The sequence below is a fragment of the Gossypium hirsutum genome, chromosome D06 (genome assembly GCF_007990345.1).
Source record: "Gossypium hirsutum isolate 1008001.06 chromosome D06, Gossypium_hirsutum_v2.1, whole genome shotgun sequence".
NCBI lineage: Eukaryota > Viridiplantae > Streptophyta > Magnoliopsida > Malvales > Malvaceae > Gossypium > Gossypium hirsutum.
In genome coordinates, this window is record NC_053442.1 from 51,382,779 (window position 1) to 51,408,701 (window position 25,923).

The following is a 25,923-nucleotide window of genomic DNA, read 5'->3' on the forward strand; positions in this document are numbered from 1 at the left end:
GAGTTTAAAAAAATGCGATCCTTAATTACATTAAATTATTTATTAAGACTTTTTCATTTTTCAAAAAAAAATATCACACCTAATGCGTTAGGGCACAACATTTTATTCTCTTCAAGACGAGCTAGTCCAAAAAACTCGTGTAATAAAATTTAAGAAAATATCTAATTGTTTAAAATTTATGAAGAAATCGCAGCCCAATACGTTAGGGCACAATTTCCTAAAATCCTAAATATTTAATATTTCCTTTATTTTTTAAAAAAAATCTTTGTCTCGAGAAATCGACGTGTCACATCCAATACGTTAGGACACAACATATTGAATTCCCGATGACAAGTTTTATTTTGTTTGATTAAAGGGCAATCCTCGATTTTTAGATTTTACGAAGAAAATCGGAACCCAATACGTTAGGGGTCAATTTTCTTGAAAATCCTAAATACGAGTATTACCTCTATTTTGAATAACTCTATTTTTAAATTCGAGTAAAAAGATGACGTAATGTTATAATATATATATATGTCACAATAATAAATACAACAATAATAAATATAACAATGGCATAGAAATAATGTATATAAATAAATAAATGAAACTAATATACATAAAAAAATAAACAATGACATGCAAAGTATTAAATAAATGAGCAAAATAATATAAATGAAAACACAAATTAATAAACAAATGAAAGAACTAAATAAAAAATAAAGAATAAAAGGTACATAATATATACATTAAATTATGAAGAATAAAAGACATACACATGGATTTACATATAAAATTTTGAGCTATAGAATTTATAACAAAATATATAATGCATTTATGAAAATAAAGAAAAATATATAAGTATATATATATAATAAAATATGTGTTTGAAAATATAAGTATGTATTTAAGCGTTTTCGTAAATATAAAAAAATATGTACGTATATATATAATAAATATAATAGAATATTCGAAAAATATGTATACATGTAAAATATATCAAAAATAATTAAATAATATTATCAAAATTAATTAAAAAAATAAATATATGTACATACATAAATATGAGAAAAATATTAGTTAAAAAAATAAACATGTACATAAGAAAACAATAAATGTACACATATATATATAAATTAATAATTACATATAAAAAAATTACATTATTTGAAATTAATTAATTTTAAGAAAAATATGAAAAAGGACTAAATTGAACTGCAAATAAAAAATCTGGGGTAAATCCGTAAATAAGCAAAGCCCAAAGGACCGTATTGAACGCGTGAATTACATAGAGGGGCTGGAAGGAAAATTTTCCCTTCTCCTCTAAACGGCGTCATTCAATCAGGATCGAATTGAATTTTAAAATAAATAAAAGGGTAAATTAAAAAAATTAAAAAAAAACTCGATTGCAAAAATGTTAAAAGGCGGAGGGGCTAAGAGCGTAATTTACCCCTCCGCTCAGAAACGCCCGGATCCTTGGCCGAGTCGGGTCGGAATCGGGTTGACCCATGCTCAAAACGATGTCGTTTTAGTTGGCTATTTAAGCCACTAAATATCCAAAAAATCTTCATTTTAAAACTTTTTCAAAAAAAACTTCCAAAAACTCTCTCCTTCCCCAGTCGTCCAGCCTCCGATCCGGTCATTGGCCACCGCGCCGGCCGCCAATCTCCGGGGTCGGCACCGCCATCCGCGGTGGCCGAAAAAGGAGAAAATCTCCTATCCGATCGTTTCGAAGCCCTCAAGCCCAAATCTGGGTTCAAATCTTCCAAAAAACCAAAAGAAAATGCGAAGAAAGTCCGAAACCTTTTGATTTCAGGCCACCATTCCTCGGGGGTGGCTCCCTCAACCGTCCACGGCGGTTCTGATTCGAATAAAGGTAGCTTCTTTCCTTTTTTATTTGTTTTTTTATACGAATATAAAAAAAATAACAGTAGATTCAAATAAAGCAAAATAAAAACTATAAATGTAGACCTTTGGATTGATTTTTGCTCTGTGTTGTATTCTCTTTTTTTCTGTGAAAATAATCGTATTTTTTATTCAATTTTTTCGATCCCTATTACAATGTATTCAGTGGCATTTTATAGCCATAATATAATATAAAGAAACAAATCTATTGATATCTTTTGATTTGCAAATCCTTGATTCTCTTGCCATATTCTGTTTATTTCTTGCGGGTGTGGAGATCGTGTTCCGGTGTTTGGCTGCGGCGCTTGAAGATTGGAAACCCTAGGGTTTCTGATAATTTTGGGGCCACTGTAATTTGGGCCTTTAATTTCATTCTGGGCCGCATGTAATTGGGCTTTTTAGTTCCGAGTAAAATCAAGTATTTACAGTGAATACATATATTTTTATTTTCATTTTTTAAAAATTATTTTCAAAATTTTTAACCAAACATGTTTTCTTCACTATTTTTCATTTTCTTAAAAAATGAAAATAAAAGCAATCCTTGTTTCCTCAAACCAAACAAACCCTCATATTTTTGTTGTTTGTCAAGTTTTCCTAAAATTATTTTTTAAAAGTTGTTCTTAGTGAAACAAACACAACATACATATAATTATTACAAAATATTATAGTAAAAATTTTCTTTTGATAATCGAAATTTATTTTTATAATAAGATAATATTTTGTAATAATTAATATCATATATAAACTTAATAATAAACAATACCTAATTAAAACTAGAGGTGATCATGGGCAGGATTGAGCCTAGACATGATATTAACACACTTTATGTTTGTTCAAGCCCAGTTCGACCCGAAATACGGACTTAAAATTTTGCCCAAGCCCACTTGTAAATAGCTAACCCAACTCCATTTTAGGTCCACCCATATATATATATATATATATATATATTAATTTAATAAATATATTTATATTATTTTTAATTTAATATTTAATAATTTTATATATTTTTTATTTATTAAATTTATATATATAGGGATCTTAATGTTTTTAATGTTTACATTATAGTAGTATTATAGATTTAATTTTTATGTGTTATAAATTTACATAATGCATAAAAATTACATAATATAAAACAAGCCTATTTTTTTTGTCTAACCCCATTTTTGGGCTTAATATTTTGCTCAAACCCTCCAAATTTTAAGCGGACCTTCGGGCTTTGAGGAGCAATCTGACCCATGAACAAGTCTAATTAAAACTTAATTTAAATTACATATATATTACATACATGAGTGTGGATAATGACACATTAGAGTTGGAAGGGATAAATAAAGCTAAGTCTTATTTAAATAAATACTTGTATTTATATAATTAAAAAATATATTATACTATATGACATTTATTATTAAATTTTTATAAATTGTAATATATATTTATTATTAAAATAATAATATAAATATTTTTTCAATAATATAGTATGGATATTATTTAAATTATAAAATTATTATTGTTAAAATTTATTATTAAAATCAAATTGTAATATTGAATAATTTATCAAAATAATAAATTATTTTATTAAATATAAATAATTAAATATGTATGTTTAATAATATTAAAAATTATAATATTTGATTTTAATATTTTTAAAATTTTCAAAAATTAAAATTAAAAATTTATTATTAACTTAAGTTAATTTTTATATAAAAATAAAATTCATCATAAAGAACTCTTTTCCAAAATATAGCTTATGTTTTATAAAAGAGAAAGTCAATTTACATTAAAAAAAAGACTTAATTTCAGTTGACATGTAAAATTTTTTTATAAGTTATTTTTTATTGACTAAACTATTTTCTATTAAACAAACATAAGAAAATGTAACTCCTTTTAACTTCCAAAATCTTGAAAATGTTTATTTAAAATATCTTAAACATGTATTTTTTCTATTAAAATAATTTGAATACATATTATTTATACTATCATTTAAACTTTTGACATAGAGTTGATGTCACGAACATGTCCTTCTATAATTATAATATGTTATATTATTCAATGGTACTTTAATTTTTTGATTTTAAAAAAATCAATAAAAATCTATGTATGATGGGATTTGAACCCATATAAATTGCATTAATAAAACTTTTAATTTACTACTCAACTAATGCTTTATTTTTATATTTTTATACATTTTAATTTTATTATGCATATTTTATTACCTCCGTCAATTATATATATCTATACTATTATTTAAGCTACTGATTGAGTTGGTGGCACAAGTCAACTGGGCACCAACTCAGTTAGGAAAATTATAGAAATGCTCTTCCCTAATTAAAATAAGTTATTATTCGAGGGTGTTTTAATCTTTTTTTATTTTTTTTAAAAAACCAATAAAAAATATGCCATTGTTTTAACAAAGCAATTAATATTAATTTAAGTGTATTTTATCTTTTTAAATAAAATTTAGAGAAAAAAAAACACATGCTTACTGTTGGCTTTGATGTCCCAAACTTTTGATATAACAACGTTTAAGACAAATTTTATATGTATTATATGTCCTAAATCATTTGGTGCAAATATTATTGAAAATTTTATCAAAATTTTTCAAAAACTTGCAAAATACTCAAAAATATGTTTTAAATGTGTTTTAATTTATCTAAATGTTTTTAAGTCAATCCAAAATGTTGTTAAGTGTTTTAAACTCATTTTATACAAGTTTGGAAAGTTGTATCGTTACTTGGGGAAAGTTCTACTGGTAAAAGTAAGTCAGAGAGCACTTTAAGCATACTTCCAAACTTCGACTGATACTTAAGAAGACTTCTACCCATACAAGTCCACTTTTACCTATACATCTTGTGAGTTGTATCGGTACAAGTCTATTTGCAATGCTTCCAACAACTAGAAATTATCCCCAACGACTATAAATGGTCTCAAATTTTTTTCTTGTTATATACACACATCAAGAACACTTCAAGATATAATAGATGAACATCCAAGTATAGAAATCAAGAGAAATGCCTCAAATTCTTCATTTTCTCATTTTCTCTTATACACATCTCTTAGGTGTTTATTGTTAGATCTTTTCATCATTCTCATTAAAATTCTTTAGAAGATAGAGCTTAACATTTGTAAACACACACATTTGAGATGTCTTCATTGTTTACAATTTTTTTTGTATTGCAAGAGTTATTAAGGTTTTTTTGGTATAAAACCTTTAGTAATTTGTAAAAGGTTATAGTTGAGCCTTGTAAAAACTAGAGGGTTCTAGTTTAACAACAAAAAACTAGAATTAAGGTTTTATCTCATCTAGGGGTGAGAAAAATCCAATTTGATTTAAAAAAATCGATAAAAAAATTTAAATTTTGAATTAAATAGTTCGAGTTGTTAGGGTTAATCAAGTTATTCAGATCAACTCGAATAACGATTTAACTCAAATATGAATTACACAATTCGAATTATCCGAAAATCCGAATAAGAAAAGGCAAAATTACGTCGTTTTGATAAATGTTTGCTCATTAAGTTAAAAGGCAAAATCATTATATTTTTGATGTGGTTAAATAATCTTGTACTTCGGGCTAGTTCTTCTACCCGGTGGAAAAGCACTTTTACACCCAAAAGTGCTTTTGGGTGAAAAGTAATGAAGAATAACCTTCATTTGGGTCAATTTTTCACCTTCTTTAAAGTGCTTTTGCCAAGATGGAGAAGCAGAAATTTATAGCTTTTCCAGCAGAAAGTGCTTCTAAGCTGGTTTTTTTACTTTTTTAGCCCCACCACACACACAAACTTTCTGTATTTATAATCTGCTTTATTTGTATAACCAAGCGTGGGTAGCCTTTCTTTTACTGGCAATTTATTTATTTCTAAAAATGTATATGGTATATTAAATTGTTGAGTAGTATTTAACCTTACTTTTATATGGTATTAAAAAGTAGTATGCGCTATGCGCGAATACTTTTATTAGATAATGTGTCAATATCTAATTACAAATATTTAATTATTATATTTAAATATTTAAATATAGTTTATATATTCTAATTAAATTTAATAAATAAATACTTTTAATTACTTAGAAATATTTAAAATTAATATTATATATTAAAATATTAATAATAAGTTATAATAATTTTTTTTGATATTTTTGCTAAAATATCATAATATTAACTAATTTGAACATTATTTAAATACATATTTGTTACTTTATAATATCATGTCTAAAATGGACATTTTATTCTTCAAAAGCACTTTTTGATAGCAATGCCAAACACTCAAAATTTTCAAAAGCACTTCTCCACAGCACTTTTCAAAAGCAATGAAGAACTGGCCCTTCATCTTCTAGTTAAATAATCGGTCCATGTAAACACAACATTGAATATAAATAATAGGACTTGTTAACTAGACTAAGCTTGACTCGAAATTTTTTTACTCGATTCGATTCAATTCGAAAAAAATTCAAATTGAGTTCGGTTGCTAAAATAGGATTCGCCAACTCGACTAACTTGAATTTTTTTTACTCGATTCAACTTGACTCGATCGAATACTCACCCCTAATCTCATCATTGTGGAAAGGATAGGGATTGTAAATGTTATACCTTCTCCTTGAAAGGTAATAATTTCAAGTATAGGGAATTGATAAATCCTTGGTTAAGGTATACCAAGGTAGTGGAGATAGGTAATTAGGGTTAACCCACTATAAATCAAATTGTCCAAGTTTTTATTTCCTCCCCACATTATTTAAAAAAGTTTACAAAAAATTTTAAAATATCAATTCACCCCCTGTTGGTATTTTCGAGCTTAACACTTACGATAAAATTTGAACTCAAAACACCAAATATACACTCTCCTAATTTTATCGTTTCAACTAAAGAAACATTTGATTTTTATGTAATTTTTTAATAAATTATTTTCACCCTTATCGTGGGTATGCCATAATTTTATTGATAATGTCATTGATTGAGTTAGTGTCACAAGTTAACTTGATAACAACTCAAAGAAAACGAGAATGCTACAATAAACAATTGGGATTCATTTAATATTCTTAATACGGTGTATTTATCTATTTAAATTTCTTTTTAATCACAATTCAAACTATTTCTTTTATTTTAATTTCATACGTATTATATTTGTAATATTATTATTAATTTTGAATACTACATTTTATTATATATTATTTATAAACACATTTTTATTTTTTAAATTCATGGTACTTCTAATTCTTTTTTAAGAAAAAAATAGAACAGGAAGCTAAAACAAGTAAAAAACCAATTTTACACCAACAAGTAGTAACAGCTGTAAAAGGCGAGTGCAAATCACGCGTTAAAAACGTGACTAGCAAAAAATTAGAGTTAATATACCATTTAGTACTTAATTTTGACTTTAAAGTTCAATTTGGCACCTAAGTTTTTGTCTTAATCTAGCATATGAGTTTGGCTTCAGATCAAATGATATCATGTGACTCAATGAACTTTTTACACGTGTTTTCTATGGGAAAACATAAGTACTTAATTGGGATAGAGAAAAAAACTCAAGTACTAAATTGAATGATGAAGTTAAACTCAAGTATCAAATTGAGATAAAAAAAAGCTCAAGTATCAAATTAAAAAAATCCAGGTACTAGAGTGAACACTAAACCCAAACTTAAGCACCAAATTGGGAAAAAAACTTAGATACCAAATTGAACATTGAAACTAAACTTAGGTGTCAAATAGTATATTTAACGCAAAAAGTTATCAAATTCCATTTCCTCCCAAAAGTTTCTTTCCACGAAGCTGCACGTGTGAAAGACTCGGTCCCATTTTTATACGTGGCAAAGTTCTATTAGTCCAAACTCCCCTCAATGATTTGATCACAGCCGTCTGATCATCCAAAAGAAGCCGACATTTGCCCCCTCCAACCTTTGTATTGACCGTTCGTGGAAGTTACAAAAAGAACACACTTTGATATCAAAAAAATAAAGAAAGAAAAACACACACACACACACACAAGTCTTTCTTCAGCAAAAGGGAGAAGGAAAAGAAGAAAAAAAAAAGTCTTCCTTTTTCCCCAAAACAGGTACTTCTATTTCCATGCTATAGAAATTTCAGTATTTCACTATTATTTTTTTGGTAAATTTTCTTTTCAGCTCGTCTTTCTTCGTTTAGGGTTTAATATGCAGAAGGTTTTTTGTTTTTTTTGTTTTGGTTTTTTTTAGTCTTCTTTGGTATTTTTGCTTTGTAATTAAGCTATGCTGATGAGGTTTTATTGTGTTTTATGTGGTTAAAAGACTTGGGTTGACTTCAATTTGGGTGGATTACTTGAAGGATTTGTTTTGTTTTAGCATGGTCTCTTTATGAAGAGTTTTTCTTACCGTTCTCTTTTATCTTCTAAATTTCCATTTGTATGAAAAGTTGTGTCTTGAACAGAAATCAAGATCTAACATTCAGAATTGTGGTATTCAGTGTTATTCTCAATTGATTGTCTTAACATTTCTTTAGTTGTTCTAGTAAAAGGGTAATCGACTTTGACTTTTAATTCTCATCTTTTTCTTTGGTTTTATATTTGCTATACATGTCTTACTGCTCACTAATTATGTTGCTTGAATATTCTTTCTTTTATATGTCAGTCTCTTTTGTTTTGTTAGTCCTCTATGCTGTCTGTTTTAATAGCTTCGCTTCTTACCTTCACTATTCATCTGGCACAGTTTCTGCTGGTGATTTGATTATTTGGAGGGGTTTTTTCCCCCACTGATGTTCCGGAATCGAGATTTCGATATATATAACTGTTGTAGATCAAATGCCATCTTTAAGAATGAAGACGAAATCAAGCACGGTTTCTTTAAGAGACAAAAATAGTCTCCGTGTGTGTCAGAGGTCTAGCATGATTTGCAAAAGGCCATGCTGTCATGTCAGGGTTTCCCAGCAGGGGGCTGAATTCAGCACATGTATTCAGAATTCTCATGATGGTAAGCAACTACATTGAACAACACCTATATTTCTCTAATGCTAATTTTAGAGTTACAGGAGCTTCTTGGACTGTCCTATTACCAAGATTCACAAATTCTTTTCCGTTTGCTTGTGTCTTGACATTATGTGCTCTCTATAGATTTGAGTGCATTAAAATTAGCAATTTCAAAATATGAGCCACTTTGAGGATTGAAATATTAATTTATCTACTAAAATCGTTGCATATAATGGAAAATTAGGATCTCGTTTATACATCCCTTCCCTTAAACTTATCAGTGCATCATCTATGTGGTGCTTCAACGAATAAAAATGTACTGCTATTTGCTCAGTCATTTGTTTACTTGTGTGCATGCATGATAGGCTTTCTGTTTGTAGGAATAAGAATATATTGGTATTCATTTCTTTACTTCTATCCATGCATGTATTTTAGCTTGTTTCTTGTGCATACTGACTGTTTTTGATAGATCCATCAAATGTAGAAGTAGCCTCCCCAATTTTTAAAACTGATGGAGCCAGTGCTCAGCAACTAATTCTGGATGAAGACGGTTCTGAGCTTCGGAAACAGCTTCCAGCTTTTGTTAATTCTGCAACTTTGGGAGGAATGGCAAGTTTTTATTACCTTTTAGGACCTTACTTTGTTAGTTTTGTTTTTACTCTGCTTTTTGAAGATGTAATGTTGTAGACTGGCTTATGACCTGGTTGCTTATCAATGATGCCTTATTAATTTTCAGGAATCTGCCCATACATGTGGCTCAAACTTAGAGACAATATTCTCTCCTTATCTGGAGCCAATCCAAATACACAGTGAGCTAAATGTTGACAATGATGCAGGTGATTCTTTGTTTCAGTTGGTTTGCATGAATTTCAGTTATAATTCCTTATCTCTTGGAAAGTTAGTTGGCCTAAAATATGATTACCACTTAGTAGCTCTAGAAACAAAGAACTTAGTAGAAGAAAGATTCTTTTTGATCTTGTTGCATGCTTTTGGGGCAATTTGTACTTGTATGAGCTTTTAGCATTTAGCGGGTTTTGTGCAGTTGATATCTCGTTAAATAGTATTATTGTTTTACCCGTATTTAATGCTGAGTAGAATGAAGAACTTTTATGGAAGTTCAAATATTCTAGAGTCACGTCATGAGGGTTGCAAGGCTCTGTTAAGATAATTATTTGACACGGGGTATCTCTTTCTCAATATTTGTAGGGAGTAATAATGGCCTTGAACTGCCAGAATTTGGGGCTGATGACAGTGATGATAACAAAAGCTTATTTGGCAGTCAAACATGTAATGTGTCAGATTTCTTTATATCTGACATGATAATTGCGAGCATACCCTTTGATGGAAATGCTGTTGACAATAACTTCACGGGGACCTATTCTTTTCCTGATTTTAAGTGTTCTGAGTCAAGTATGTTGTTTGATGTGGCCGAGCAATGCATGATACTGCCTTTCCTTGAGGACACTGTCAAAGCCAATGATACTAACGATTTTCATTTGCATGAGGAATCCATGATGGCCCAAGATAATACTGGTTTATGTCTAGCAATTGATCAGATGAGGTCCTGCCTACAAGAATCTGATGTTAACTCTGACACTGATCAAGCAGATGACTTTGATCCACAAGCATTTATAAAAAATTTACCAGAGCTATCTGATGTTGTATCAAGCTTCCGGCCTGCTAATGTTCTGACAGAGGCTTGGAAAAGGAAGCCGATAACTCTTGTGCTTGATTTGGATGGTAAGACATGTGCATTTTGCAAGTTTTGTATTGTAGACTTATGCCTTTCAAAGTAATCCATCATTCATGCACCTTACCGCTTCTTGAACATTTCTTCAGATGAACTAATTATTTCTCGTCATCCTTCTAAATGGAGTATCAAACAAACTATTCCAAGTCATAAATGAAGCCATAAGGCCTATAACCTGGAGTTTGATGTACTGTGAGGAAGACCAAAGATTTTGGCTAGAACTGATTAAAAAAAAATACTGGTGGAACCTTTCGGGAACTTATTGTCTCAATTCCCATAAACAGTTCACAGGGAAAAAACCACCATTCTGAGGAAAATGTTGTCTTTGTATGTCATAATCACCATACATGCAGAATTTATTCTGTTAGTGAGGTCAATATTGAAAAGTTGCAAGAAAATTTACAAATGCTTTCTGCCTTTCTGGAGTATAAGCAGATTGCATGTCCAGTTTTGTTTGCTAAAATGTTGATTATTAGATGGTATTATTCACATAGGTGAATTATTTTGGATGGCATTTTTTATCTGGAAGCTACTTTCTCGTTTTACAATCAGTATAAAATTATTTGAGCTTTTACTTTTCTTTTCTCTGTTCTACTTGGTGCTTTAAACAAATTAATGATAAATAGTACTGTAGTGTTTGATCGCCATTTCTTTACACATGCAGAAACTCTCGTCCACTCTACACTAGAACATTGTGATGATGCTGACTTCACCTTTACAGTATTTTTCAACATGAAAGAGCACACTGTGTATGTAAAGCAGAGGCCTCACCTACATACCTTTTTGGAGAAAGTTGCAGAGATGTTTGAAGTTATCATCTTTACTGCCAGCCAAAGCATTTACGCAGAACAATTACTGGACATATTGGATCCAGATCGAAAGTTCATATCTCGGCGGGTTTATCGTGAATCATGCATTTTTTCAGATGGAAATTACACTAAAGACTTGACAGTTTTAGGTGTTGATCTTGCAAAGGTTGCTATTATTGATAATTCTCCACAGGTACTTTTCTACTCACTAAAGGTTCATGAACTTAATCTTTCTTGCCTTCATTTTCAGTCAAGACATATAGTTGCCACCCTAGCTGTCATCTTTCCCTATATATATATATTGCTTTTATCATAAACTTAATGTGCTTGTGAGATTTACTATTGTCGAGGCAAAGAGTATATGTATGTGAACCGGTGATATATTGTTTGTGTCTTTGTCATTAGAAAGATTCAGATTTGGAGGTACTTCTTGTGGTTGAGTATGCATAAAGTTCATTTAAGAACCATCCAACTAACTGAGCTTTACGGTAAGACTAGTTGCAAGGACTCGTGCCTTGCTTCTTAATATCGCCCAGAAATGGTAGAGGTCTTTTGTCTAGTAGCAGCATCAAATGCATTCTCTACTATCAACTTAAATAGTACTGGGTGAAATGAAAATTGGGAAAGAGTAATGATTTTCGTATGCTTATACTTCTATTGCTTAAGAATTCTTCTTTGCTGATTTCAGGTTTTCAGGTTGCAAGTGAATAATGGGATTCCTATTAAGAGTTGGTTTGATGATCCATCCGATTGTGCACTAATTTCGTTACTTCCCTTCTTAGAGACTTTGGTTGATGTTGATGATGTCCGTCCTATCATTGCCAAGAAATTTGGTAACAAGGAATAAGAGCACCTTGTTTTCCTTTTTTCTGAATAGCTTTTAATATATTTCCTTGTCCTCATATTTGATTTTAAGTGAAATTTGGCCTCTAATTAAAAACTCAATTCTCTTCAAAATTAACCATGAAATAAGGTATCATCTGTCTTCTTCTTGTGTCAGCATTGCTTGTTTCCTCTTCTTTTTACCCTTAGTTGACAACCCTGTGGAGTGCTTGTTGTCTTTTAATCAAAGGTAGTCATAGGAAGTGTCTGTTTACTGTATAGTTCAAGTTCCAATGATATAAGCTCTGTATATGAATTATTTGTGAAATATAATTTTGCAGATTCCTGTTTGCTATCTTATTCTACTGCTTTTATCTTGTTTTTATATTTATTTTTCTTCTTTTTTGTTGTTTTCTATGAAAATTATTTAGACCCCCATCTTTGCTTGTATTAAGAAATTAAAAGTTTAGAATGGAAGCTTGTAGGAAAATTTATCTGTCTGACTAGGCCCTTCTGTTTTTCTGATAGTTCATACTGGCATCAGTACATAGTTTTTGTTAGAAAAACATAGTAGACTTGAACCCCTATAAGATCTTACCTTAAACTTTTGATAATTATGTCTCTAAATTCCATAACTTGAACTTTGGATAATTATTTCTGTAAGTTCTATATGTGAAACATATTGGAGGCAATCGGAATATAATTTATTATTTATTTGAAACGAAAAGTTCTACTGACTAAGATAAGACCCTGCCATTGTAACTGTCAATATGAAGGAACATAAGGCATAGATGCTTTGTAGTAAGGAAGCTGTATAGGATATTGGAAGTTGTAATTAGTTGGTACTTTTAGTTGTTGCTAAAGTTGGGATGTAAATATGATTTGTTTTTAAGTGGTACAATAATTTAACAACACTTGATGATGGCTCTGATTGTGCTAAATAAAGCTTGTCTCAAATAAAGTTAAAAATTGCTGCTTTAGCAGTTCCTAACATAGGACCCTGAGAAAATGAAGTAGTTGAGGATGGAAAGAATAATCAAATCTGACATCTTGATCTGCTTTTATTAGTCTTTGTGTGCACATTAGTGCTTGAGCAGAAGCATTTCTTGTTCTATTAGGTGGATACATGGCATGATGGTTAATGAGGATGGTGCATATCACCTTTTACGAAGGTCCGTTTATCTAACCTGTCAGCTGCTTGGCCGCATCTGCATGTATTAAGGACCAGAAGATGACATTAGGAACTCAAAACTCCTAGACTGCTTTCTTTGAATACAGTAAATAGAAAAATGGTACCCCTTGCCATTCGAGAGGCAACATGAGTGTTAAAGCTTATATTAGCTGATAATAATGTTTCCTTTAAGAAAGTTGGTGAATTTCAGTAGGATTTTTTCTTGTATATTTTCACCTTCATACCTAGGCTTAGGTCTAAATCAAGTACACCGAACTCGGTTATTTTTATCTTCCTTCAAAGCCTCAGAAGTGATTTGAAACAGTTTGCTCAGATTAGTCATTGTCCAAATAGCTTCTCTTTCTCTTTTTCCCCGGATGCACAGACACACTTATATTTTAGTTAGGTTTATAGTGCTAACGCTAGGGAAGTGGAAATAGAACATTGTTAACAACAGCTGCCTGAAGGTTACTTAAGAGTTTAGTTAGTCATAAAGTCACTTAAGTTTTTGATTCACTAAAAATTTTATAGGAGAAGAGACAAACATAGAAGTCTTTTCTGATTAGGCAGATATTCTCTAACTGATTGTATATGTACTTGCGGATGCTTATGTTTAATTCATGATTTTAATTCATTGATTTCATTGTTGTGCTTAACTGCCAAACTATCTCCTTGTATTATCTTTCTAAAGTGCATCCTTTTGGAATTGATGACATATTTAAGAAGTGATTGAGGTATTTCAGGTAAGCTGGTGATATTGCCCTAGGGCCTTGGGGGTAAACTATGTTGTTTCCGGGAAAGATTTAGATTTAATGATACTTATGATTCGAGAATATAGTGATTATGTTAAACAATTAGTTTAATTTACTCAGTTGCTACACCTGGACATTTGCCATAAAAAAGAGGTCCAGTTGGGGTGTTTACTAGGATCTTGACACAAAGACTTTAAGATAGGAATGGATTCGAAGATGGAAAACAATGACATGATCTGGGGTTCTACAGTGCAAGGAGCTACCTCCTGGTCAAGGTGGTTTTGGTTAAATTATAAGAAGATTATGGAGTTGAGGTCATATTGCCATCAGCAAAATTGGAGAGTTAAAGAGAAGAGGCTTATAAGAGTTATAGCTACACTGCTTGTCATAACATCTGTTGAATGCTTTGAGTTTGATCATCTTAACAGTTTTACAGTTTTGCATGCCTTACGTGCAGGTCTTATGATCAACATTACTAGATTATCTGCTAATGGCAAAATAATAGGTACGCGGAATTCCATTTCTGTGCAACCTTTCTTCGGAATGTACTTAATATAGCTACTGACCTTGTATAATGCTGACAACTTTTCCCACTTTGGATTTCCAAAGTGATTATAAGAACAAATTGAGTGATGGATGTAATTTTTAGATGATAAAGATAATTGTTGTCATTTATAGTTTAATGTTATTTTCCCCCTCCATTTCCTACTTGTATGTATATGGTAGGTGTTTGGAGGTTAACAGAATTACTTCGTAGCATACACTTTGAACCTTTGTAGAAAGCTTTCACATAACTGCTAATTTTCTTGAAAAATTGGACATTTTAAAATTATTTCAGACCGAATTATTGTAATTGTTATAATTTCATGGTTACTACTTATTTGTCATCACTGCATTGATTCAGATAGTCCTCCTTTGATTAAATTTTATTGTATTAATAGTGCAATGCAGTGCCCTGAAGTTACTCTTACCTTTTTTGTTTGTTTTCCTGTCGTGTGAAAACCAGTTGATGAGATCTATGTTTCTATATTCGAAAATGTCTGATTCCAGGCATGTATTTAGCACATAGAAGCACTGAAGAAGATGAGATCCACCAGTTAACACAGAAATGATGAATATATGAGTAAGATAGTAGTAGTTGAATCCCTCAAAAAACTAGTTAAAAATCAGATTATGTCAATAAATATGTATATTCTTCAAGATTTTATTCATAATTACTGGCATTTAAATTTGTAATTATAGCTAATAATAATTTAGTTTCAACTTTGTTTTTGGTATGTTTATTTAATATTAAACATCAAAAATTCATTACCTAAAGGGTCAAACCATTTTAAAAAAAATGCACTTATTATTAATGATTTCCCATCATGTTTACTTTATTATTTTAGGTTTATTTAATATAAAAAGAAAATGTTTTATAATTATTTTTATTATTTTATAAAAAGAATGGACGTTTTGCTGATTTTTCAATTAAATTGGTATCCAATTGTCATAATAACTCAATTAAACGCTTAAATATTATGAAAATAGCTAGACTTTTTGATAGTAAAAGTACCGTAGAAGTTTTTGTATTAGGAATTCGATTGTATTTTACATTTTTTTTAAAACAGACAAATTAGTCTCTATACATTAGATAAAAACCAAACTAGTCTTGTTAAAAATTGTATCTATTTTTATGGTTACAAATTAGTTATGGATGTTAGAATGAAGAATACATGGCGCATCACGTATAATTATTTGATTATTTTATTAGTTATGTTAGTTTTTAATAGAAAAAATTGATGAAAATTTTAATAAAAATATTAATTTGTTCTTTGATGTAATATACAGGGACTTATTTGTCCAAATTTAAGTAAAATGATCAAAATATAATCTGACTCCTTATACAAAGATTTTCGTGATATTTTTACTTCTTTTTGACTTTCAAGATTCAATATTATTTTTAAACCTAATTTGAACATCAGTTAATAACTAGACGATATTATTTTAAATTATCACTAAATGATATTGTTTTTAAAATAATATTACATTTATCTTTCAAAAATTAAAGTAACTAATATTAAAATGTATTTTAGTAATATCTCAATTGAGTTAATGCTTAAGCTCGGAGTTACTCTAACAACTAATTTTATTTTTAAAAGAAGTTTCTTTAAATATGTATTTTAAATTATAAAGTTAGTGAATTGACTCCACAAAATGTTATAATAAATATTTTATAGGAAAATATATACTCTTAATTTTTTTTTCTTTTCAAATTTCTTTTATTTTCCACTTATATTTTTTAAAATTTTTACAAGATATGTAAACTATATTTTAATACTTTTTTAATTTGGCAACATCACCTTTTCTTTATCAAATTTATTGGTTAATCTCTAAAAAAAAATAAGATTGTGATTTTACTTGTGATGGAGGTTTTTTTTTTTTTGCAAAGTTCAGTTTTTTTTATTAATTAAGTAATTCTAAGATGTTGATTTTGTATGAGATTCTTAGCTTCTTAATTCGGTAATAAATTTTAGATTTGTATTAATATAAATCCTTGAAGAAATTAAGATTTGGTCGTGTTTATAATATTGAATTTCTCAAATAATAATTAGAAATATTTAATATTTTTGTTTAGAAATTGTTGTTGCTAGTGTGAATTTCGTGTTTGTGTTAATCTTGTGTTTGACATATTGCATTCTTGTGACCTCAAAAAGCACTCGTGTGGTTTTTATTTTTGTGAAAACCTACTACTTTTTTAATACAATGCTTAAAATTACGTATAATCCTTCTCAACCCTTAAATACTAGTTATATGTTAGCTTCATAAAAAAAATAATGAATTCATTTTTGCATTCTCAATTTATTTTATATTTCATATAATTTGTCATAATTATTATATTTACTAAGTTAGCATTTGATAAACGAAAAAAAATTGAATAATGAAAAATTAAATACTGAACTTTTAGTATAGAAATTTATAAATATTAAATTTATATTATAAAATTGTTTGGTATATTAGTTAAAATTAAAACTACATATAATTATATTATTTGATAATAGTAAATATTGATTTTTGAAAATTATTTATTTCATATTTTTTAAAACATTGATAAGAAAAAAATAATTCAACAGTTTCAATACATTAGAAAGTATGATGGACAATTGTGAAAAGTTGCGAGTTATTGGAATTTATTTGATGTACTTTTTCTTTTAATTATTATTTTAATAAATTTGTAATGCTTTTACATTTAACTATATTATACATTGATTTATCAAGTATTAATATTATAAATTAATTTATATGATTTTGTTAAAGGTTTTAATATTTTTTAAAAGTTTGACCTATGTTCCAATTTTTTTGATACTGTACTTATTGCTTAATTAACTTGTGACATCAACTTAATAAAGCGTTTAATGTAAGGATAAATAGATAATGTCATATTTATTTTCAAAAAATAAAGTAACAAACGTTAAAAGGATACTGTAGTAAAATCCCACTAAATTGATGCTTAATTGACTTGTGATATTACTCAGTAAAGGACTAAAAATATAAATACAAATATATAGATAATTAAATTTTATTTATTAAATTCAATCTATTTTATTTGATGTATTTTTTAATTTTAAAATAATAATAAAATGCAATTTGATTACTTTTTCTTATTAATTTATCATCATTAGTTTTTAAAATGATTATGTTTTCCTAAAGGGGAGGGATCCATTCATATCGATGTAAAATTAAAGTAATTTTATATTATTTTGTATCATTTTATACGACTAATATTTTAACGATCTAACCGTTAAATTTATTGATATAATTGTACAAATCTCAAATTGATCCGATATCTCTATTACATCTATCTAAAATATTATATATATATATATTAATATTTATTGAATGATTAAAAGTTTTTTTTGCGTAAAATAAATAGTTATAAAATTTTAATTTACATCAAATCTGACATGCATAATTTATATGAATGAAATATAAAATATGATGGATGAATCATTAAAATATTAGTGGTACAAAGAGATACGAATTAATTTTACTTACACCGACATAAACTGATTTCTCTCATTTTTGCTAAAATATTTAAATTTGTTAGGTTTGATATAACCGCATTTAAAATAAATTTTATTAATTAAATATTTTCAAAAGAATTTTAAAGACTTACGAAGTCAAATGTTTTGAATTTAGGCACAGTACTCGCTTCACTTGAGTTAAAATATAATTTCAAATTATGCGAGTTGGTCCCTATTATTTTGAAAAAAAATATATTTAGCAGTATAAACTTGGGAAGGGGAGGCGAATGTATGTTGTAGATAGTACAAGGAGGGACCAAATAAAAAATTCGAGGACCCTTCTTTTTAATTTTTGGGGGTTTTTTTGGATTCTTAATGGGGGGTTCAAAATTAAAACGGAAGCATCGTCAAGATTGACAAATGATCGCACGAATGCTACGAACTCCGTTTCTCTCACTTTCTAAATTTCAGGTGCACTTACTCTTTCATACATTCCAATCTCTCTTTCTCTTTTTCATTTAATTTTTATTTCAGGTACCTCTTGTTTCACTTCCAGTCCTTCTTGGATCTCATGGACGGTAATTTTTATTCCTTTTAGTTAGAGATTGAATATTTATTGCTGCTTTTAAGCTTACATGTAGGTTCCCCCCCTTTTTTTTTTCTGGTTCATAAAAACTTAGTTCCTTGAAGTTAAATCTTAATCCAGAGTATCGGCTAATTTTTTTTTATTTTAAATAGTATCTAGCTGGATTTGATATTAGTTTCTATTGTAATGTTGGAATAATAGTAATGGGAATCGTAATTAAAGTCGTTTCAGTTTAATTTGTTAGAGAATTTTCTTGTATGAAGATGCATTTTGTATTTATATGCAGTTGCGGTACACAAGTGATTGAGAATAATCGTGATCCTACTGGGATTTCATCAAATAAGATTTCGGTTTATGGATTTAGAATGTTTTTCACCGCCACTGCTAAAGGTGCGTAGAGACTGATGACGGTAGACCATCATCATATGATGTTGATAGTATGAAGCAAAGCCGCGTTACTCTTGACCTGTTTCTGGTGTTTTTGATTTGTTATCATGGCAGTATACCATTTTGGCCAAGATTTAACACCTTCCCTTCTCACCCTTTATGGAAAAGGAAAACTGAATGCATTTTTAGTTTATTATATCCCCGAGAATGGATTGTTAGCATTTTGTTGAAACGTCAGTTAAAAGGGTTTTAGATTAGACTGCTTTTTAATTAGTCTTACATGGGAAGTGATGCAATCTTAGTTCAATGGTTAAATTTATTTCTTATGTCATCTTCTTTGATAATATGTGTATTCTATTCTTTCATGTTCTTTCTTATTGTAGAAATTAAAACCAATCTCTTTTGCAGCCTAAGGCTCTCTTGACTTCTCTCTTTATTATTCCATGCTGCATATTATTTATTTTCTTAGGACCAAAAGAATCCACTGCTCTTGCCTCGTCATATGATCTTGCACTTTTTTTTTTCTGAATATGTTGAGTTTAAAATATAGGATTGAACTTCATTAGCTGATGTTGAAGTGAATAAATTGCCTGGGGTTGGTCGCAGGGGTGAAGCCTGAAACTTGCTTTAGGAGGCCAAAGTGCAGTTTTACTATTATACTAATTTGTAATTTTTTGTAAATTTGAAAAGGTTAAATAGCAGATTTACCATTTTTAGGGGGGGCCAGGGCCACTGCCTGCCTCCCTTGTCTATGCCCCTGGTTGGTCGATTTCCTTAAAAAAGTTCATTTTTCTTGGAACCATCCTTGTTTTATGAGGTATTAGGAGATTAAACCTGTACATATGCTGTGATATGTAATTACTCTTTTCCTCACTTTTTGGTCTGTTTTTTTTTTCTGCGGATTGCAGTTGCAGCTGTGCTACGTATTGGCTTTCATTGTTGTCTAATGTTTTATGAGGAAATTAGATTTGATCATGATGGATACTTCTTATTGCCTCATCTGGTTGATTGGTTTTGTTAGATTTGTCAGCTAAGAAGTGCGTGCCATGCAACACAAAGGATCTACGGGCCATGACTGAAGAAACTGCAAGTAAACTAATTCCAAAGGTATTTTTCTAAATGTCTATTAATGTCTTATTATATAAACCAAAATTTTTTACTCTTTTAGTTTTGACCAGGTGGATGGTTGGAATTTGGCAAATGAAGGGGGTACATTGAAGCTAAAAAGGTCTTGGAAAGTTAAGAGTTTCACCAAAGGACTGGAGATGTTTCAGCTTATATCTGATATTGCTGAAGCAGAAGGTACATTGTGTTATGTTTTTTACTCAATACAGGTCTCTAATGAGAGGGAATGACTGTAATTGACTTGCTTGGTGATTTTGGTCATTGCTTGGATGAGTGAAAGTGTTCTCCCTAATGCAGGCCATCATCCAGATCTGCATCTGGTCGGATGGAACAATGTAACAGTTGAAATATGGACGCATGCTGTTGGTAATAATTTCTTGTCCTTGAAAAGACTAAATTTCTGTTCTTCATTTTTGCCTCTTTTTGGTCTTTTTCTGTACTAGTTCTGCATTTTTTACTTTTACATAATATTCTGGTGAGGATGCTTTGTATTTATTTATTTATTTGTTTGTTTGTTTGTTATACTTAATTTGCAAGTATGCCTAAGTTTGATTGATAATTTTTGTAATATTTACTGTTAAAGGAGTTATAGATAGAGCTGGCACCTTTTATCTATCTGTGCTGGAGCTAAAGCTTATGCTAAGAAAGCGAGAATAGGATCAGTTAATTCTTTAACTTGTAATGTTCAAACGTGAATGTTCCTTCTGGATAGGTGGACTTACGGAAAATGACTTCATACTTGCTGCCAAGATCAACACACTTGACCTGCACCATCTCCTTAGGAAGAAAGTTAGTGCTTGACGGGTATCCATGGACTGTTAAACTTACAAGTCGGAAACAACTATGTTCTTCTCCGTCTAAGTTATTTTTCTTTTTCAAAAGTTCTTGCTCAAGCTCTGCGACATTGTTGGTCAGTACTTTGTTGTATTAAAATTTTGACTTCTGTGTTTTGAGGATTCTACAAATATGGATAACTAGATATAAAATAATGAAGCACATGCAATTTGCTAATTCTAATACATATAAAGAAGTAATGAGTTGAATATTGTGAATTCAAAGGGTTGAGGAGTAAATATGTATGGTTATCGCATGCATTATTAGAGTGTTGCCTCCAAATGAGATGGTGGATATGTGAAATGCAGCTTGGTACTTTATTTAGAAGAAATTGATGGATGCTCGGTGCTCCAACAAAGTAAGGTTACTTTATTTGAAATGATCCAAGGTTTCCTTTAGGATGACAACATTTCAGGACCCGTTTCTTTAATTTTAACTTTCTCAAAACATCCTTAGAGGAGATCATGGTTGGGTTTGGACGGATGTTATGTAAGGTATTTAGATTTATTTTTCAATCTCAAGTTTGGTTTGGCCTGAAAAATGGGTTTATTTTTTTTATCCAAGCTTGACCCGATTTAGGAAAGATAAATTCGGGTCCAACTTGACTCGCCCATATTTGACTTTTTTAAATTAGTTTTTATTTAAAAGTATTTTTTTAAAATATAGTAAATTAAATACGCTAAAAAATGCTAAAATAAAAGTTTTCTAACACATTAAACTTATATTAAAAAACATTTATATTAAAAAACACTACCACAAATATAATAAATGTTTTATTATATTAAAAAATACAATAAATATAAAAATATTTTATTGTATTAAATATAATTTTTAAAATTTTATATTATGGGTTGGGATATTTAGTTGGATAAGTTTTTTTTCTTTTTAAATTTTGGTTAATGGGTGTAATTGTTATTAAGTTAAGATTTAATATAAATATAAATATATATAATTAGTATTTAAGATATATAATTAATATAATTACTTTTATAACATAATATATTCGGATCAGATCGGTTAGCTCAAATAAAATTTTTTACTCAAAGCTCAACCCATATAGAGAATGTGCCATGCCTTAAACTTTATTTAAATCTATTGTTCAACCTCATTTTTTTGCCCAAACTCTATGATTTTTTAGATAGACCTTTAGACCTAAACAAGTGACTCAACTTATGATAAAGTTTACAACTAACTACACACTAAGAAATCCATACCTCTCCTGATATCATAAATCCTTCAAGTTACCTTAATTTTCAAATTTTTTTACAGAAAAAAAAAAGAAGCAAACAATTCAGAGGCAAAAAATTCTTAGAAGTCGAACTCATAATAATAGGTATGGGTTCAACACTCAACGGCAAATAGTACACAACTTAGAATTGAAAATTTGCAATTTTTAAAAAATAAATATCCTTTTATTATTTGTATTAAATTAGAGTATTTCTATCTAAAATAATTGAATTATCTCAGAAGTTGATATCTAAAAGCAATTCAAATATTACTCCAAAAATTAATATTTACGTCTGAAATGAAATTAATTCAAATATTATTCCATTTCTAATATTCGTTTGATTGAGAGAAGTTAAAATAAATTATAAAGCCGCCAACTTTTTATTTCTCCAACTTGACCTCCAAATCTCTTTTTATCTCATCTACAAAATTACTATTACACCATTATTCCACACTAGTTTCACTAGCAGAAGAATGTTTAAATAAATGAACGACACCACGACAACCTTGTGATTTTACAAAACCCCCCTCTCTTTAATTATTTTTTTATTTGTTTTACAGTTCATATTTGACCTTCGTGGTTACTTCCTTCCTTAACAATATTGTATCCAAAATACCCCTAATAATGTCGTCTCCAAAGTTTTAACTAAATGCGTTGCACCTATCACTTATGACATCTATAATCTTGAAAACATTAAGAAGCTCCTTAAAAAATAAAACAAAAATCCACATCAGTGGAAGCAAATAAACACCAAGTGCAACAGTGATCCGACATCAATATCTAGAAATTCACTGGTTACAATCAATAATGTAAACCAGAATTACTTTACATGCTTTTCTGGTGCAGAGATATGTGTTCTGAAGCTTCCATCCATAAAACTTGTTGAGATTTATACAGTCCTACTACGGAAATCACTGACCCAAGTTTCGATGCCAAATGGTTGGTTTATTCAGTTCATATGCCATACAATTCACTTTTCAATAACACAACTCAACGCTGCTAACAATATCATATCATCACAATCATGTTCTCGCGTTTCTACACTAGGAATGGGAAACTATCCAATTTCCTTCAAGGGTATTGCTCAACATATTATGGGTATTCAAATATGAGTATGAGGTATAATTTCACTGAATATATATTAAAAAGATCGAGGTATAATTCCCATGTCTAGGTAACATAGGCGAGAATAGAGCAAATTTATACAATTTTAGATGAAGGACAGAGTCAAGAAGAGATAAAAGGCAAAGCTTCAACAGTATGAAATGCCGAGTACCATTCAGGTTTCGCAAATCAACATCAGATAGGTTGGAAAGTAGGACATTATGGAAACGAGAGTGGATTATGGCGTAGCTTTATATCAAAAGGCCTTCTCAAATATTATGACCTCAACTCAGATGGTAAAAGTACCATAGAAGCCTTTGTATTAGGAATCAGATTGCATTTTGCTCCCTTTACTCAAAAAATAGACAAATTAGTTCTTGTACGTTAGATCAGAGAGCAAACTGATTATTCTGTTAAAAATTTCATCTATTTTTACTATTTAAAACTGGCATGACTAATGAAATAATCAGAGCTACACGTGACGTGCCATATGTACTTTATTCTGACATACAGAGGCTAGTTTTTAATAGTTGATTAAGTTTCTAACATAATAACCGGTTTGCTTTTTGATCTAACATACAAAGACTAATTTACTTATTTTTTGAGTAAAGGTGACAAAATATAATCCGCCTTCTAGTACAAAGATACTTTCTCCTAACTCAGACCACTACAGCAACATATCCTCAAAACACACGCAAAAACAGAAGGGATTGTTGAATCAATTACAAGTTCAAATGCAAAGGCTAAGATTGAGATATGAAAACTTGTAGCATTAGCTCAAATTTCGGTATAGAAAGAAAAGCAACACATTCATTCATTATGACCTTAAACAACAACAATTCACAGCATTGTAATACTAGATAGGATCATGTCATTTCACTATAAACACGCAATGAAATGATGAATATGGCAGCCTAACCCAAATGTGCTTCACAAATTCAAGCAAAATTAGAGAAGTGGAAGCTAATCAATTAATTACCTAAAAAAAATTCAATGAATTCTCAAACCTTATACCCCCAATCATCACCTTGAAACAGGCTTCTGCAGCACAGCAGTCAAGTAAACTTCCCCATTCTTCAAACCACTTGGATCAGTCTTATTAGCCACTGCCCACTTCACTTTCTTATACCCAAGTTTCCTAATCATTGGCTCATAAACTTCCTCTAGATCCATTGCTTTACTAAAGAACCGATCCAACCACAAGTACCTACCTCCTCTCAACACTCTGTCCACATCATAAAACATAAACTCCATCACCGGCAAGGGTATCCATCGGTTCACTGCCCTCCCACACCGGACCAGATCCATCGTCCCGTCGAAAACCGGTAGCCTCTGCTGCAACGGCACGTGTAAAGGCACCAACCCTCTTGCTGCCACGGCTTCACTGTAAGGCGCATTGACGTTCAATGTGGTGGTCAGCATCGTGACATTGTAGAAAATTTTCATCAAAGCAGCGAAGGTTCCAGTTCCACCGCCTATGTCAATGCCAAGACGGATCACAGAGTTAGCTGACTTAGCCAATTGCATGAACCGATTAACGGGAAGGTCGAGCTCGGAAGCTTATTTTAGAAGGGATGAGCGTCGGGCGTTGAGATCGAAGTCTATGGGGTTGTTTTGTAAAAGACAGGCAAAAGATTTACAGGAGTATTTGGTCCAGATGACAGAGGAGTCGGGCAGGGCAGTTGGGAAAGGGTTAAGAGGAAGGGAAGAAGTGGGTTTTGGCGGGGTTTTAGAGAAGCAACGCCGCCGCGGAAGTGGGTGGCAGCCGTTGAGAATAAGCGTTTCTTGGAGGTCGAGATCATAAGGGCAAGTCGAAAAAGGAGTGTAATTCATGTATCTACGGAGAAGGTAAGGGTGGCGGTGGCAGGAAGAAGCGATGGGTGCGACTTGGGAATGGAGGATGAGATCATGGGGAACGGGGGAAGTGCGTTTGGAATCAGAGGTGGAGGCAGTGAGGTGATTGATGGTGGCGCGTATGTCGTTGAGGTGGCGAAGGAGGTGTTGAGGGATATGGATAGGGACAGGGGCAGAAGGTTTGGGAGATTGGAAGGTTGAAGAGAGGTGGTAAAGGGAGAGTAGGTTGGTAGCCGCCATGGCTAAGAGGAGGAGGAAGTTGAAGCCCATGGTGAAAGCCATTGATTTGCACTCTTCCTCCTTACAACAATGATTGGATTACTCTTGTTTCGAATTTCATCAGCTCTCACATGGGAGATTGAATCTGGAATCCAAACAAAAAGGAAAAGGGTGTTTTGTTGCAATTCTTACTATATTTGTCAATGCAATTTGGTCAGCATCTCTACTCGTACTCACAAATTACACTTCGGGTGGGTCACCATCTCATCTTCATTAAGACAAGATTTTCTTCCTTTACTATCACTGAATGTGGAGATGTTCATTCAATTAACCAAAGTTTCTTTATATATTATCCCTTGCCGATCTTTTCAAGCCACTAAACGAAATTATTACTTTTTAAGGATATGAAATCATTTAGTTTTTGTTTCTCAACTCATTATTTTCTCAATTCAACCCTACTTATTAATTTT

The 25,923-nt window shown here is 30.4% G+C and overlaps 4 protein-coding genes across 7 annotated transcripts; 2 read left to right on the forward strand and 2 right to left on the reverse strand.

Annotated features, from left to right (window-relative positions):
• Positions 1–7,772: 7,772 nt before the first annotated feature.
• On the forward strand, positions 7,773–15,423 carry LOC107901835 (uncharacterized). Of its 3 annotated transcripts, none has more exons than XM_016827995.2 (9): positions 7,773–7,923; positions 8,552–8,812; positions 9,278–9,417; positions 9,545–9,644; positions 10,015–10,548; positions 11,223–11,560; positions 12,056–12,200; positions 14,570–14,617; positions 15,119–15,423. In XM_016827995.2, the coding sequence occupies exons 2-9, from the start codon at positions 8,644–8,646 to the stop codon at positions 15,154–15,156; spliced, it is 1,512 nt and encodes a 503-aa protein (XP_016683484.1). In that variant the 5' UTR covers positions 7,773–7,923; positions 8,552–8,643; the 3' UTR covers positions 15,157–15,423. The 3 variants fall into 3 exon arrangements, with proteins under 3 accessions (XP_016683484.1, XP_016683482.1, XP_016683483.1); XM_016827993.2 differs by having other exon boundaries at positions 15,163–15,423; XM_016827994.2 differs by having other exon boundaries at positions 9,293–9,417; positions 15,163–15,423.
• A 2,883-nt stretch (positions 15,424–18,306) lies between these two features.
• LOC107901837 (pterin-4-alpha-carbinolamine dehydratase 2, mitochondrial) lies at positions 18,307–21,225 on the forward strand. 2 transcript variants are annotated; one of them, XM_016827996.2, is made up of 7 exons: positions 18,307–18,587; positions 18,651–18,694; positions 18,989–19,092; positions 20,111–20,196; positions 20,268–20,391; positions 20,512–20,580; positions 20,927–21,225. In XM_016827996.2, exons 1-7 carry the CDS (start codon positions 18,537–18,539, stop codon positions 21,013–21,015), a joined length of 567 nt encoding a protein of 188 aa, XP_016683485.2. In that variant the 5' UTR covers positions 18,307–18,536; the 3' UTR covers positions 21,016–21,225. The 2 variants fall into 2 exon arrangements, with proteins under 2 accessions (XP_016683485.2, XP_016683486.2); XM_016827997.2 differs by having other exon boundaries at positions 18,399–18,587; positions 20,120–20,196.
• Positions 21,226–24,172: 2,947 nt separating this feature from the next.
• Positions 24,173–24,907, reverse strand: LOC121203062 (probable methyltransferase At1g29790). Its single transcript, XM_041095480.1, has one exon. The coding sequence runs from the start codon at positions 24,905–24,907 to the stop codon at positions 24,404–24,406; it is 504 nt and encodes a 167-aa protein (XP_040951414.1). The 3' UTR covers positions 24,173–24,403.
• Positions 24,908–24,940: 33 nt separating this feature from the next.
• On the reverse strand, positions 24,941–25,516 carry LOC107901838 (probable methyltransferase At1g29790). The gene has a single exon (XM_016827998.2). It carries the CDS (start codon positions 25,514–25,516, stop codon positions 24,941–24,943), a length of 576 nt encoding a protein of 191 aa, XP_016683487.2.
• Positions 25,517–25,923: the final 407 nt, after the last annotated feature.